General features: G+C 40.5%; 1 protein-coding gene across 2 annotated transcripts; it reads left to right on the top strand.

Moving 5' to 3' along the window:
- The first annotated feature begins 467 nt into the window (after nucleotides 1–467).
- On the top strand, nucleotides 468–11,690 carry kif4 (kinesin family member 4). 2 transcript variants are annotated; one of them, XM_088303732.1, is made up of 30 exons: nucleotides 468–687; nucleotides 1,579–1,717; nucleotides 3,145–3,259; nucleotides 3,373–3,563; nucleotides 3,663–3,752; nucleotides 3,851–4,017; nucleotides 5,293–5,387; nucleotides 5,512–5,631; nucleotides 5,907–6,082; nucleotides 6,382–6,443; nucleotides 6,524–6,656; nucleotides 6,791–6,849; nucleotides 7,008–7,113; nucleotides 7,288–7,395; nucleotides 7,492–7,674; nucleotides 7,807–7,910; nucleotides 8,006–8,150; nucleotides 8,350–8,460; nucleotides 8,543–8,626; nucleotides 8,757–8,870; nucleotides 8,953–9,108; nucleotides 9,205–9,302; nucleotides 9,474–9,603; nucleotides 9,812–9,982; nucleotides 10,052–10,171; nucleotides 10,236–10,301; nucleotides 10,442–10,549; nucleotides 10,741–10,866; nucleotides 11,040–11,129; nucleotides 11,215–11,690. In XM_088303732.1, the coding sequence occupies exons 2-30, from the start codon at nucleotides 1,598–1,600 to the stop codon at nucleotides 11,428–11,430; spliced, it is 3,564 nt and encodes a 1,187-aa protein (XP_088159858.1). In that variant the 5' UTR covers nucleotides 468–687; nucleotides 1,579–1,597; the 3' UTR covers nucleotides 11,431–11,690. The 2 variants fall into 2 exon arrangements, with proteins under 2 accessions (XP_088159858.1, XP_088159859.1); XM_088303733.1 differs by having other exon boundaries at nucleotides 10,478–10,549.
- The last annotated feature ends 3,026 nt before the right edge of the window (nucleotides 11,691–14,716 follow it).

The raw sequence follows: 14,716 nt of genomic DNA on the forward strand, positions 1-14,716 counted from the left end.
TACTATTTTACCAGATTATATGTATTTATTTATTTATGTATTTATTTATGGTTTATTTTTTTTTATCAGATACTTGTGAGTTTTTGCTGGCGCAAGACAACGCTTAAGGCAAAGATATCAAAAGAATACAAAAGAATTCTTCTAATGAAGCCGATGCTGGGGAATTGCTTCTCCAGATCTGTTGCGTCATGGTTGACGTCCTCCAAGCCGCTATCGTTGGTTTTAGTTCCGCAATCCACGTTGGTGGATGAGAGTAACAAGCAGAAATAGCAGAAAATACAGATCAGATTAAGTTGTATTGTATTGTATTTCAAATAAACTGACTGTACATTTAGTTACTGGGGAGGGACACTGTGTCTTTTCTTTTTGACCTCTTGATGTCAGTCATGAGACAAAGCGGGACTTTTTCTGCATCATATATAAGAGAAGAAGAAAACGACGCCGATGAGGAGGAAGAAGAAGAATGTAAAAGGGGCGGAGCGAGATATTTGAAAGTCGCGGGCACGCGCTACACCCGATTCACTTGTTTATTTCACTCGGGTTAATTATATCTCGTTGATTGCGAATTCAGAGCGATTTCATGGTGTGCTTTCGCTTCATGAAGGTTAGTTTGGTTGACTGTCATCTTTAGACACCGTTGTTGGAGAATTATCGTGAAATAAGCGTCGCTGGATAAAAAGCGCAGAGGTAAAGCAAAGTTATTGTCTTGCATTTCAGCCACGGCAATGCGTCAAGTGACACTAGTTGCGTGATTGCTGATGCCTTCGCAAATATTTTATTCTACACCATTTAACTTTCTTAATCTTCTTTCATTTTATTCCTCGCACTTTTTCGGCACACTACCCTTTGCACATTTTAATCCAATCCCACCGTTCCAACTTTGATCTATTAAAAATAATGCACGGCAACAGGGCTTCAATTTTCTCATTCAAAAAAATTACGGTGAAATGTCACTTTTCCACCGAATTTCCCCCATTAATTCTTAATGGTGCATTTAACTATTCTCATTTACATTACGTCAATGTCATTCGGTATTATTCCACGCCCTTTCCCCAAATTCTTTTCAGCTTCTCAGCCTTCACATGCAATTTCTCCAGCAATTGCAATCTCTACTTCGATTTGTTTCTCGCTGTTTTCCATTTAAAAGCACATGAAACTTCAATTATAGAGACATGCATCTACAAGTGTAATTAGTATTAAATATAGTGGACGTTGGTGTCCCCCTCTCCCTCCTAGTTATCTAGCTTTATATAAATCGTCATACATATACGCCAACTAGTTCTAAAGTGTATTGGTTTGCTCTCATATTCAGTTTTCCTGTGTAATTTCTCTATGTCAGTTTTATGCCAGTGTATGTTTTGCTTTGTTGGTTTGCATTGAATGCTTGACAGTTTAATAAATGTTTTTCTGCTGGTATAATTACCATCAACAACCATCCTCCCCATCCCCATGACAATAGGCATCCTTAGATCACACGATAAATGATCACATTGGGTGTCTACGGGGAATTGATGTGCAATACGGTGGTTCTGTATTTGCCTGATATCTCCTGCTTAAAACTCAATTGTGTGTTTAAAGGTTATCTGGAGTCTCCATCATGACCGAGGATGCAAAGGTGATACCAGTGCGGGTCGCCTTGCGCTGTCGTCCTCTAGTGCCAAAAGAAATCAACGAGGGATGTCAATGCTGCCTCACCTTTGTACCAGGAGAGCCTCAGGTCTGTATTCAGTTCTACATACGACATGTTCCGTGTTTCCCACAGATTTGAAATCTACTTGGATGGCTGAATGCCAACGGGTTTCGGGCAATTTTTTTGTTGTTGTTATTTGACGCTTCATATTGTGCATTCTAGTGAATTTTTAGAGTAAAAGTAATCACATTACTCAATGACTCCACATGTTTTGCTTTGGATTTTGGAGTGATGTGCGGCAAAGCGGCTGCGTAGATGTGAAACGTTCCGCAAGAGTTACGAATTGGCAAATTCGTTACATTTTATGTAAGTGGAGTGCATGTTGAGCTCTTTGACATCAGTATACTTTTTTACGTTGATGTAAAAGCATATTCCGCCACCTTAAGTTTTTTTGCTGAGAGCTGCGTGGCACTGTTGCATTCACTGAGCCAGTTTTCAATAGAGTGACAGAATGTGAGAAGTCTTTGTTGGTTCTTTTGAGCAGGAGACATTTGTCCATTTTGGTGGGCAGATAGAGTAGATTTGTAGGGTGAATCTTTTGGAGCAGTGTTGAAAATCCTTGCTTAACTAGCACTTTGGCATGCTTCCTGACGCGCTGTTGGCATCGCCTCCCTGAGGCGTACAGGGGGCAGTCTGAAACGCTTAACGAAAGTGTAAAACGCTTAAAGTTACCTTAAAATTAGTCTGCGATCATTCATCACCGAAATCTCTACTTCAACCTGTGAAAATATCTAAACTATCGGCTAGATGTTCGGGATTTTATGCACATTAAGCCTTTTCCTCTCCGTGAAATTTCATTATAGAGAAAAGTTTAACATCAGAAAACTGCACGCTGTGGCATCACCAAATTAATATGGAGGTTTGTACTCATCCTCTGAAATTACAAAAATAATTTCCTCAATAGTAAGGCTTTAATGGAAATTCATGAAGCTTGATCACAGTTTTTGGACATTAAGCGACATTCAGCTTTTTTTACATTAAACCTTTTAGAAAACTTTCTGGGTTTGAAAAAGTTTGCGAAAAAAGGTCGAGAGCAGACTCCCAAATGCTTAGCAAGTCTTATAGTATATATTTTATGCTGCAGCTTTCGCTGCACACTAGGACACATTAGCTGTTCTGATCAAACTGATGACACTAATTACTAAACGGTGCAATTTCTGCTAAATTCCTTTATTTTACCTTCTTGAGGAAGTTGTATAATTCTCCCTTTTGTTTCAAATGTCATCTCATGTTGGAGACATGATTCTACTTGATGCAACAGCTCTCCATATTTTTGTACTGTGATTGCTCAAAAAAATGTGACTGCAACAATTTTCGCCCCCCCCCCCCCTCATTATTTGACATTAATTCTTTCTTGCTGGAGATTCTGTTCAGATGGTGTCTATTTTATTCTATAATATTTTTCAGTGAGGCTAAATTTTTTTTTTTTCTACGTTGTTGGTTTTTTATTTCAGGTGGTGGTTGGCACAGAGAAGGCCTTCACGTACGACTATGTATTTGATCCCACTGTGGAGCAGGAAGAGGTTTTCAGTACTGCAGTGTCACCTTTATTACAGGGGCTATTTAAAGGTAGCATCTTTAAAAAAAAAAAAAAATCAATATACCAGCGAAAAAAAAAAAAAAAAAAAAGCCAAATTAGCCTAGATGTTTGGCGTCATGTTTTTTTTTTTCTTCTTTTGTAGGCTACCATGCCACAGTGCTTGCATATGGACAAACTGGGTCTGGAAAGACCTTCTCTATGGGGGGAGCATACACATCGGCTCAAGAGAATGATCCCTCTGTCGGGGTTATTCCACGAGTTATCAAGAGGATCTTTGAAGAAAAGGAAAAGAGGACAGGCTGTGAATTCCGCATGGCAGTATCATATCTGGAGGTTGTGACTTTTTCTTTTTTTTTTTTTTAAGTGAACAAAGATGTCTTGACATTCGGAAATCTTTTTTTTTTTTTTAACCGTCATTTTTTTTAATCACAGATCTACAATGAGGACGTTTTGGATCTGTTATGTGCCGCTAAAGATAAACCTGCTATGAACATTAGGGAAGACCCCAAAGAAGGTATTAAGGTAAATGTTGGACACCTTTTCAATCAAATGTCACCATTTTTTTGTGAACTGGTAACGCACACTTATCTATAAGTCACATCTTTAATGTTCATTTTCAGATTGTGGGCTTAATAGAGAAGCGGGTGGTCTCCGCTCAGGAGATGGTCAGCTGCCTGGAGCTGGGCAACTCTGCTCGCACTGTTGGCTCCACGGCGATGAACGCTGCCTCTTCGCGCTCGCATGGCATCTTCACCATCACATTGGAGCAACGCAAAGGGAACGACAAGTCAGTGTCATTGTCCTCTTGATTGTTTCGTTTGAGTCTCAGTCACTGTTGTTCAGCCGTATGTTGTTCACTTGAGATTTAAAATGACTTGATCAAGTGTGAGATGTAAATTTTCTGAGTAAGGAGTCCAGATAAAGCGCTGGATTTATAAGCGAAGAATGATACATTAATTATTGACCTTTATTAAACCAATTAAAAAAAAAAAAAAAAAACAACTACCGTATTTTCGCACCCAAAAGACGCGCCGTGTCAAAGGGCGCAACACCTGTTGAGGGCGCTATTTCTGTCTTTGTAACATATACTGGACGCACCGCCTGACAAGACGATAGCACAGCTGCTGTTAGCATAGCATGAACTTGGCAGAGCTGCCCCAATAACATGAGCAATCACCCCATTATTGCAGCAGACGCCAAGTCTCTATTGACAATAGCTGACATTGACAATGGCTCAGGCCAATATTAGGTGCATTGGCAATAGCCTACAAAGCAACGTCAGGGGAGGGACTTGGCTGCTTACCACACTCCTTAGAGTCACGGTTTAAAAAAAAAAAAAAAAACTCATCATACAAGCAAACAATGAAACATAGAAATAAGATTAACACAAACATGTATCTCTCATGCCATCAATATACCCCAAAAAAAATGAAAATAACACAAAAGCCACTCAGCCTTAGCTAATTCAAGCAATGCATTCTGGGAGCAGAGACCCACAATCCCATAGCTGTTTAGAGAGATTTGCATGGCTGTTTAAAGAGATGTGCTTTGGACTTTTTGTCTGTTGTCTAAACCTGGGACGTTTCTTGCTTGCAATAACATAAATGATAAGACAGACTAAAACATTGTGGACAGCTGCCCTTTGTCCAGCTTTTTCCAACACCATCACCCAAACATTATAGTCAGATAGTGTATTTGTCACGGTCGATTGTAAGCATGAACAACTCACTCTTTGCCCAGCAGGGTGTGCTAACATGCACTTCCAACAGCTCGTTGATGACAAGGGCTGATGGACGTGAGTGGTACTTTGTCCATTTAATGGACGCATCGACTGACAGGGCGCTTTGTTTGTTAAGGGGAATGTTTGTGACTTTAAAGTGCGCCTTATGACTGCGAAAATACGGTAATTGAGATTTACAATCTCTTCTGCAAGCGTGACCTGGCATCTGTGGAGTCAAGGTTGCCATTTGTGATGTTAATCATTTTATAACATGCAAATATGAAGCAAACCTCTGAAAACTGTTTCCTTTGATTTCTCTCTCTTTTTTTTTTATCGTTACAGAGCTGACTCAGTTGTTTCTAAACTGCACCTTGTGGATCTGGCTGGTTCAGAGAGGCAGAAAAAAACCAAAGCAGAGGGGGATCGTTTAAAGGAAGGTACAACACCTTGATGCCTCTACCTTGCGTAACCACCAATTAGACATTCTCCTTGGGATGTCCGCATGTAGAATTAAATGGCTGCGCCTTCAGATTGTGTCCCCAATAACATTTTCATTCTCAGGCATCAGCATCAATCGAGGCCTTTTGGCTTTGGGTAATGTGATCAGTGCCTTGGGGGATGAAAGCAAGAAAAATGCCTTTGTCCCTTACAGAGACTCCAAGATAACTCGCCTGTTACAAGGTAGGCTTTGATTTATTTTCAGCATTAGAAAACATCCCTTTGACCTTCTCATGTTGCGGCACATAATATTTGGTGCAATCAATGTGAATGGTGCCCGGCTTACTTCTTTCATTGGTTTTCACCCGACAAGGGACATATTTGAGTCAGCATTTTTTTTTTTTTTCGAACCTAAAAATTAACCCTTAGTATTAAAAAAAGTGACAGACATAATTGCTACATTTCCACGTGACCTACAGTACATAAACACACATGACCTATTTGTTGTGCATCGACAGATTCCCTTGGAGGCAACAGTCACACACTGATGATCGCGTGCATCAGTCCTGCAGACTCAAACCTGGAGGAGACCATCAACACGCTGCGATATGCTGACCGAGCTCGGAAAATAAAAAACAAGCCTGTTGTGAACCTCGACCCCAGAGTGGCAGAAATTAGCCGTTTAAGGCAACAGGTGCAGGGAAAGCAACACTACACTAGACATTAGGAGCACTTTCAAATTCGAATGAGAATCAATAAGAATCTTTACAAATATCGGCATGCTCATATTTGATTGATCACCGTCTGTCAAATTTTTTTTTTTTCATCAGTGTCTCTATTATTGGGTATTGATCTTGCTAAATGGAAAAGCAACAAAAGTGTTAATCTAATATTTAGTATTACAATTTTGTATTTAAAGTTCTTGCATTTATTGCAGCTGTGGCCAATGTGATGGCCATTGAATGAGAATCCTGACTGTTTTTCTGTCCACAGGTTCAGGAGTTACAGGTGATGCTTCTTCATGCCCGTGGAGGAGTGGCACCAGTGCTTTCTGGGTAAGCAGGAGCCAAATTGATATAGCCTTATAAAAGGTCATAATGTTTACTCACTTCTGCTCTTGTTCTGCGCCTCCCAGTCCAGAGTCTGGCAAGAACGTGAAAAAGTTGTTGGAACAGAACCGCAGTCTGCAGGACGAAAACAACAAATTGAGCAAAGAGCTGAGCGAGACTGCCGGACAAACCGCTCTCATGTTTGAGAAGATCATTTTGGTGAGTGAAAAAAGGTATCCCCATTGTTCCCGACCAACTAACAGGAAGCTGTCGTAGTGAGTTTGCATCGAATGTGATTCATTTTGCACATTTTTAAAAAAAAATCCTTATTTGTTACTTATGTTTTGTTACAGACCGAACAAACAAATGAGAAACTGCAAAGCAAACTCGAACAACTGCAGCGCCATGCAGCGTATGGTTTTCATTCTGTTTTGCTATTTTTTAAATGTAGTTATTTTATAGACTCTTAATAGTAGATTAATTTGACGTTTGATTCTTGAGACTGCATGTTTTATGTAACTTGTTTCATTGGTCATAGCGTCTCAAGGCTCCTTGTCATCTTCATTCCAGTTGCAGAGTCGATCTTGAAAAAGTTTTGGAAACACTTGAGGATCAGGAGTTGAAGGAGAACGTTGAAGTGATGAAGAACCTGCAAGACATTATCTTGGAGCTCAAGGTATGAAAACCACCACTAACCATAATAATAAACATATAGTAGTTTTAATTATTATTAATTTTTTTTAGTAGACAATCTGTAAAAGAAACAAGACAAGATGAATGCCATTATGCTAATAAACATATTGTGTTTCAGTATGTTTAATGAGATTGAATTATTTTTTTTCTCTCTCAGCGCGAGAGTGCTGGCATTGCGGCCTCTGTCGATGCCATGGCTGCAGGAGCAGACGCACCAGATGGATTGGGCAATAGCAGTGCAAATGGAGCAGACGAGTCCCCATCTGTAAGTAAAATATTCACTATCTTTATCATTCCACAATTCTAATTAGTGTTTTTCACAAACTACGCAGTACGTTGTGTCGCCCTCCTTTCCCATTAGGACACAAATGCAACTGCTGGCAAGGACTCGGCAGATGGCTTCACTGCCCACCATGCGCTGCAGCAGGCCCAACTGTCCAAAGAGCTGATCGAGTTGAACAAAGTGTTGAGTTGGAAGGAAGCATTGGTCAAGAAGATGTGCCAGAATGATAGCCAGCTGGAGTCCGTGCAGTCAGATCAACAGGTGGGAGGAGTTCATCTATTAGTAATGTCATTCCGCATTAGTCACCAGTCTGAAGTTTGCCTTTTTCCCACCACTTTCATGATCGGGATGGGGGGAGGATATCGCCTTGAAATTTGACATTTCATCCCGCAGAATGATATGCAGGCTCTGCAGACGGCAGTGAATTCTTTGCAAAAGGAGAAAGACGAGCTTGTTTTGGCCCTTCAGTCTGCAAAGAAAGACACCAACCACGCTAAGTACGCTCTCAGATGGACCGCCGGCATTACATTTTCACATCCTTACATGAAACCTGCTCTTCCATCGTCATCTGACTTGCTCACTTCTCCCACAGGCTGAGTGAACAGCGCAGAAAGCGTCTGCAGGAGCTGGAGGGCCAGCTGGTTGACATGAAGAAGAAGCTTCTTGAGCAGTCCAAAATGCTCAAACTCAAAGAGTCTTCTGTTCAGAAAGTTAGCAAGCTCATGAAGGAAATACAGGTGAATGAATATTTTAAAATGCATAATACAAACAGATAAAATATCAATAGAATAAAGTTTTTCAGCCACTCGTATCACTTTTTGGATGCATTTGAGGTCAGCTTTTTAATTTTCACACAGGGCGTGGTCTTTTTTTTTTTTTTTTTTCGTGACTCAAGCTGTCATGGCCCGAAAGTAAACCAATATATTGTCCGTGCAGGCGATGAAGTCCCAACGTACGCAGCTAATGAGACAGATGAGGGATGACTCCGAGAAATTCCGACTGTGGAAGAGCCAAAAGGACAGAGAGGTGCTTCAACTGAAAGAAAAGGTACACGACATGGACTACCTGACATACCTCAAGCATAATTTTGTTCGTTGGCTCACATTTTCATGACTACCTATTTTTACAGGATCATAAGCGTCAATATGAATTGCTTAAACTGGAGAGGGATTTCCAGAAACAGGCCAACGTCCTGCGTCGGAAAACAGAAGAGGTGAAGTTTGCCATTGCGCTCACTCACGGTGCACATTCCTGTGTGCAAGCTGCACAAAATTACAAATTGAGTTGACGTGTGCTGACTGTCCTATAATATTCACAATAGCTGCGAATGTTTTGACCAACAGGCTGCGGCTGCAAACAAGCGCCTGAAAAGCGCTCTGCAGAAGAGAATTGAAGTCGTAGAGAAACGCAAAGATTCTCACAACAGAGGCATGGAGGGAGCTGCTGCAAGAGTGAAGGTAATATTTGCTCCTCAACATTTTGCTGTGAGCTTGACGTCCGAGTTCATGTAGTCCATGCGATGTGTCTTCATGTGCTCAGAATTGGTTTCTCAGTGAGGTCGAGGTTATGGTTAGCACAGAAGAGGCCCGGCGTCACCTCAATGACCTTCTGGAGGACAGGAAAGTCTTGGCTCAGGAGATAACTCAGCTCCAGCAGCAGATTGATGCCGGGGAGCGACCTGCTGCCAAAATCAGGGTACGTTATCCCTTACTTACAGTTGATGCTTTTAATGTTCATGTTTTGCTTTGAGAGTTATTTACTCGTATTTTTGGGTGTCGTTTTACCATAAAGCGTCGGACGCTGCTCATTTCTGAGTTGGAGACGCACGGCGCGCTGGAGACGCCTTTGACTAAACAGGTGGAGAACCTGAAGACAGAAATGGAACTCAGGTTAGTCAGAGAAACTAAAACGATGAAAATGAACTAGAAATCTGTTAGTTGGATCAGAACTGTTTAATCTGCAGTGACGACGCCCAGGAGATGTGTAAACATATTTAATTTATGACCGATTGCCATTTAGCAGTGGTTTTATTAACGGAGTTCCATTGATCATTTGAACAGGAATGCCCAGATAGCTGACCTTCAGCAGAAGGTCCTCGCCGCAGACAGCGAGGGGCGTCTGAAACACCGTATCGATGGCATCACAAGTATTGTTGATGCCAAGTGTGCCGTCAGAGTCCTGATGGCTGAGGTGAGGCTTGCTGGTTGGGTTGAAAAAAATCAAACAAAACATGCAGGCTTGAACTCGTACAAATATGTTCTAAGTGAAACATTTATTTGTGTAGCATAATTATTTTTAATATGGGAAGCTAGAGTATACTTTAGTTTTACGGATTTGTGTGAAAAAGTGAATTACCTTAGCTGTTAAATGTGCTTGAATTTAAACGTTTCTTATTCAGATGGTATCGGCAAAAACGGTTGCAGCCAAGCTGGAGAGTGACCTCCAACAAGAGAAAGCCAATGGACAAGATGTAAACAAAATGTTGGCTGAAGAGCGAGAGGTGATGTCCACCATGGACATGGAGCACCAGCAGCAGCTAGTGGAATTAGAGCAGCGGCATCAAGACAAGGTACTCATCCCTTTTATTTGTTTTTTTTTGCACAATTATATTATTTAATTCTCCACTTCTTGCCCGCAGGTCCAGTGTCTCCTCAACCAGCTCCAGAACAAACCTGTGTGTCGAGAGTCAGATGAAACAAAACACAAAGATGAGAACAGCACAAAGGTGAAGGAGCTCCTGCAGCGTCTCCAAGTTCAGGTTGGTCCCTGCACAAAAAGAACATCCACAACTTTTCCTGAATAATTGGGTTTCCTCGCTTTAGGATGAGGAGCTCCAGAAATTGCGTATTCTGTGCACGCAGAACCAAAACCTGTTGGAGTCTAGACAAGTAAGTGCACAATTTATTCCAGGTTGTTGTTCTTGGTAGTAAGGAAAAACTACAAAAAAAAGAAATGCTTTACAGATTTCCAAGTAATTTTAATATATATATTTTTTTTTACCTCTAAGTGATCATAAAATGTGTTTTAGCCATACTTGCAGATTTGGGTTTTTGTGCCTTTGCAGAAAGAGGAGGAAGAGGATGACTGGCATCCAGAGAAGGCACGCAGGACATCCAGGAAAACGAGAACAACCGGGGTATGGGCTGACTTAATTGCTATGAGGGAGTTTTAGTTTCAAGACATGATTTCACAAAGAGGTTATGCATTAGACTGCATGTCTGTAAAATAAAAAAAAAAGTCACTATCATTGCCTTTCAATATGATTAGTACGTCAGAAAGTCAATGGGTATTTTTCTTCTCCTCTTTTCCTTTTGCGTACGTGTTTAGTGTTCCTGCAAAGGCTGCTGCAGCAACAAGTATTGTCGCTGCAGAAAAGGAAAGATGACATGTAGTGAGAATTGTCAGTGTGACCACGGGAAATGTCGAAATATGGACGAGCAGGTTGTCGCTGAGGTTTGTTGTCTATTTTAATATTGAGAATACACTTAATGGACCACAACAGAAGGTTCGTCTGCAATGTTATACACTGAACTGGGTAGCCTGTTGGTTGCATTTAGTTAACTCAAGAGGAGCAAATTGTTAGACCAATATTATGCAGTACTATTAGTGCTTTATTTTTAATCCAGGGTGAAAGCCTGAGCGAAAATGTTTCAAGAGACTCTGCCAGTCCAGAGACCACATTCTTCAGTCCACCATCTTGCACACCAACAAAGAATGTAATCTAGTCTCCTCTCAGCTACTCATCACAGCTTGGTGAAGGAGTACCACACACACTTTTAAAATATTAAACATTTCTTTCAGGTGCTAGAGGAAATTGGAGTCATGGTGCATGACCCCACTGACTTAAAGTTAGTACGTAAGCCTCGCATAAAAGAGGAGGACCAGGATATGGATCCGGAGGAAGACCAAACTACAGTACGACTCCTCAAGAAGAAGAAACGGCTCCTGACAAGTTATCAGAACAGTTTTTTTTCTGGCTGCACTCCAATTGGAGAAGAATCTTCTCCATTGATTTAATTATCCATCTGTCTTTGTGAATGTGGTCCGTCCTTTTATGTTACTTCCACCCGCTCCTTTTGCTTCTGAGATATATGTGTGGCGGGCAACAAATGGACTGTGAACAGTGTCCAATTATGGACTCTCAATTGCACAATGAGATGATGAAGAAAGCTGCACATTTGAGGATGGATGTCATGTAACAGAAGTTGTTTTTGAGTAATTTTTACTTAACTTTACTTTTAGTGGCAAAGGTAAATAAATAAAATCGTGGGATCAAATCTTTGTTTATTTTGTATTATTTTTACAATCCTTTTACAACGTTCAGTGTTTTACCTCATCTGATCATTTGTTTGATTCTGCTTTTTATGACTTGATTTTTGTGTCTAACATTTATCCATCCCTAATGGTTCTTTTCCATTCACATTTTACATGGTTTCAGTTAGAAATTTAAAGCAGTCTTTCAATTTGCATTCCTGTATCCCCTTCCATATTTTTCACTGGATTCACTCTATTTGTGTTTCAAAAGATTCATTCATTCTCAATGGCACATTCACATTTTGCATTTCCATGGTCCCAGTTAGAAATCCAAAACATTCAGTGTCACTCAAAATTATTCAATGTCATTGTGTGTCATTCAATATCATTCCACATCCTTCCCTAAAAATGTATTCAGCTTCTCGGCCTTCACATGTAATTTCTCTGGAGTTGCATTCTCTAGTTATTATTTCAATTAACTTTATAAAGGTGATGCCAATTCTATTTGAAAAAAAAAATCAATTTAAAAAAAAAAACATACTTTCAATGCCATTGTCTTTGTCCTATTCTGTGATGTCATAATGTAGGGAATAAAACTTAAAAAAATCTGCAAAATACAAATGTGAATTTTTATGATTTGAAAAGGGCTAATATCAGCTGATTAGCAGGTCGGACCCAAATTGATTATCGACAAATGTTTCTTTGATTAGATTTAAATGTTTCCTCAAAGCAGCTCTTTTTTATTGGTTTCTTGGTTATTACTATCTTATATCATTTGAAATCCAGCTTGACAATTTAATTTACTTTAGGATGAACAAATTAAACATTGACAAGTTGAAGAGTCGACTTTACTAGTGGAGGGTGGATTGACCCAAATAGCAACAATATGAGTACCAATTCAGTATCAATATCAGATCGATGCTATGTGATGAGCTCGATACTGCAATTTGAATTTCGTTGTTTTCACCCATTACGATTTTGTTAAACAGACACACTCATCTCTTCTTGTCTCAGTGCCAGGCAGGAACAGTCTGACAGCTTTTGTTGGCCAATACTAAGTGTATGCATGTAACATATTTAGCATATTTGTCACATAGAACATCACTTAATGTAATTTTACTCGGAGAGAGAGAAAATTGTTCAGAAGGACATGTGACCCGAAAAAAAGAAAACAATTCTTTAAATGTTCCACTTTAAAAAGTTACTGAGGCTCAGTAGGTCTCCAAAGCACCTTTTTGGCATAAATGAATGGCAAAACCGTGGACAACATTACTTACCAACACTCCCACAAGATGGAGCCACTCACTAAATTATAGGAGACACGCGTACACCCCCCAGCTAAGTATGTATGGAGTATTTGAATAACCGCAGGTTGAACCATGACCATTTGAAACGTGTCTAAGAGGATCATCTCCATTGCTATTCTTAAATGTTATTTCCTATTCCTATACCACGCACATCCTTATCGAGCTTGCCATATTTTTCACCCCAAGTCCCTTTTGAGGCTTGTCTTTCTTTACCGAGGGCCTCCTGATTAGACCCTAGCAGGTGCTCGGCACCACAGCAGGAGTGGAATGGCATTTCCAGGTATTGAAAAAAAAAAAGTGCCCAGCTGAATAATGGCCTTGCTGAATATTTTGCTTGCTTTTGCTGAACGGCGGGATTAGCCTTTGGCCAGCAGCGAGATCCGATTCCTCACCCGGGACTATCAGCTTTCTGAGCGCAAATACGAGAATCTGTTCTTGGTGTAGCAGTAAATGTATAATGTATGTAGGATTGTAGCCCTGGTCGGGCCTTTTGCACAAAGAATGATAGAATTACCCAGATAACAAACAAGGATTTGTGTTGGTGAGACAGAAACTAGGCCACAAGCTACTAACAATGCTGTAATGTCCATTCAAAGATTTGCCGTGTAATCCCTGAGCACCCTTCAAGCTACGATTAGCCATGCCTTCACCTGCCTCCAGTATGTACAGTTCATACCGTAGCCTTGGCGGAGGCGAGAACAAACTGCAGGCAATTGTAGTTCGCCTTCGCTTTCCTCATACAATGCAGTTTGACAGCAGTCCTTATATAGGCTAGAAAGTGCAACCAGCATTCCACAAACTTCATGGTATTCTAAAAAAAAAAAAAAGTTTTAGTTTTTTTTCCCATTCCAAACTATTAGTAGTAGAAATGTTTTCTTTTGTTTGTCTTCTCAATAATTTATATCATCTCAATAACGTGAAGTAAACTGGAGGACAATTGCAGATATGTTGCAGCGCGCGCTCGTTAGCCAGTTGTCACGACATCTAAAGTCTATTTTGTTTTCACGATCCCCCAAGGGCAAAATTCACTGTAAAATTAAAGGAAGTTCAATAAAATAAATCCATAAAAGTAGAATGGGGAATTTAACTTGCCCCAAGCCACAGCCAGACAAACATTTTAATTCATAAAAGACAATAACAGCCATGCTACAGTAAATCCGTAATTTGTGTCTGAAATGCACCAAAACTTTCAACTTTCTAATAAGAACCCTAAAGCGGGATTTCGGCATGAACTTTTTGTAAGAGTTTAACAAACACCCCAAAAAGGGATGTACTTGAGCTGCCAACAAGTCACGACTACGTCGACAACCGAATCTGTCGATGGCTAATTTATTATTCGATGTCGTCATTATTATTTTTACAACTGGGCCACCCTCTATCATGCCCGCGGCCCAAGTGAAGATAAGCAGCTTGTGAAATGGATGGATGGATGCTTTCCTTCTCTAAACAGCCTCGTCTCCCGCTTTTCCTGCTGGCTTTCAGCCAGTCTGTGACACATGTGCCGTTGTAGTAATCCGGGTCAGCGTGTTGTGAGTGTTGAGCACACGTCACGATACGTATCTAGCTAAAGAGAAAACGTTACAGCATCTCCAGAAGTTGTTCCTTGTTGAGCCAACACTTTATGTTCTCCAGAGTGGGGAGTGGCGCTCGTGACCACTGTGACGGTGTCTTCATTTTCCACAAGTGTGGGAATTTAGAGCACCCAAGACTATAAAACGAAAGTTACTTGTTCCCAGCGCTTC

This window comes from Idiotropiscis lumnitzeri, chromosome 8, assembly GCF_059441095.1.
Source record: "Idiotropiscis lumnitzeri isolate Australia: NSW breed Sydney's pygmy pipehorse chromosome 8, RoL_Ilum_1.0, whole genome shotgun sequence".
NCBI lineage: Eukaryota > Metazoa > Chordata > Actinopteri > Syngnathiformes > Syngnathidae > Idiotropiscis > Idiotropiscis lumnitzeri.

Excerpts from the sequence above, each read along its gene's own strand:
- kif4 (XM_088303732.1), top strand. The coding sequence starts at position 1,598 with ATGACCGAGGATGCAAAGGTGATACCAGTGCGGGTCGCCTTGCGCTGT. Across the intron at positions 10,302-10,441 it reads ACCTGTTGGAGTCTAGACAA|CCATACTTGCAGATTTGGGT; the intron begins GTAAGTGCACAA and ends AATGTGTTTTAG. Across the intron at positions 10,867-11,039 it reads ACGAGCAGGTTGTCGCTGAG|GGTGAAAGCCTGAGCGAAAA; the intron begins GTTTGTTGTCTA and ends TTTTTAATCCAG.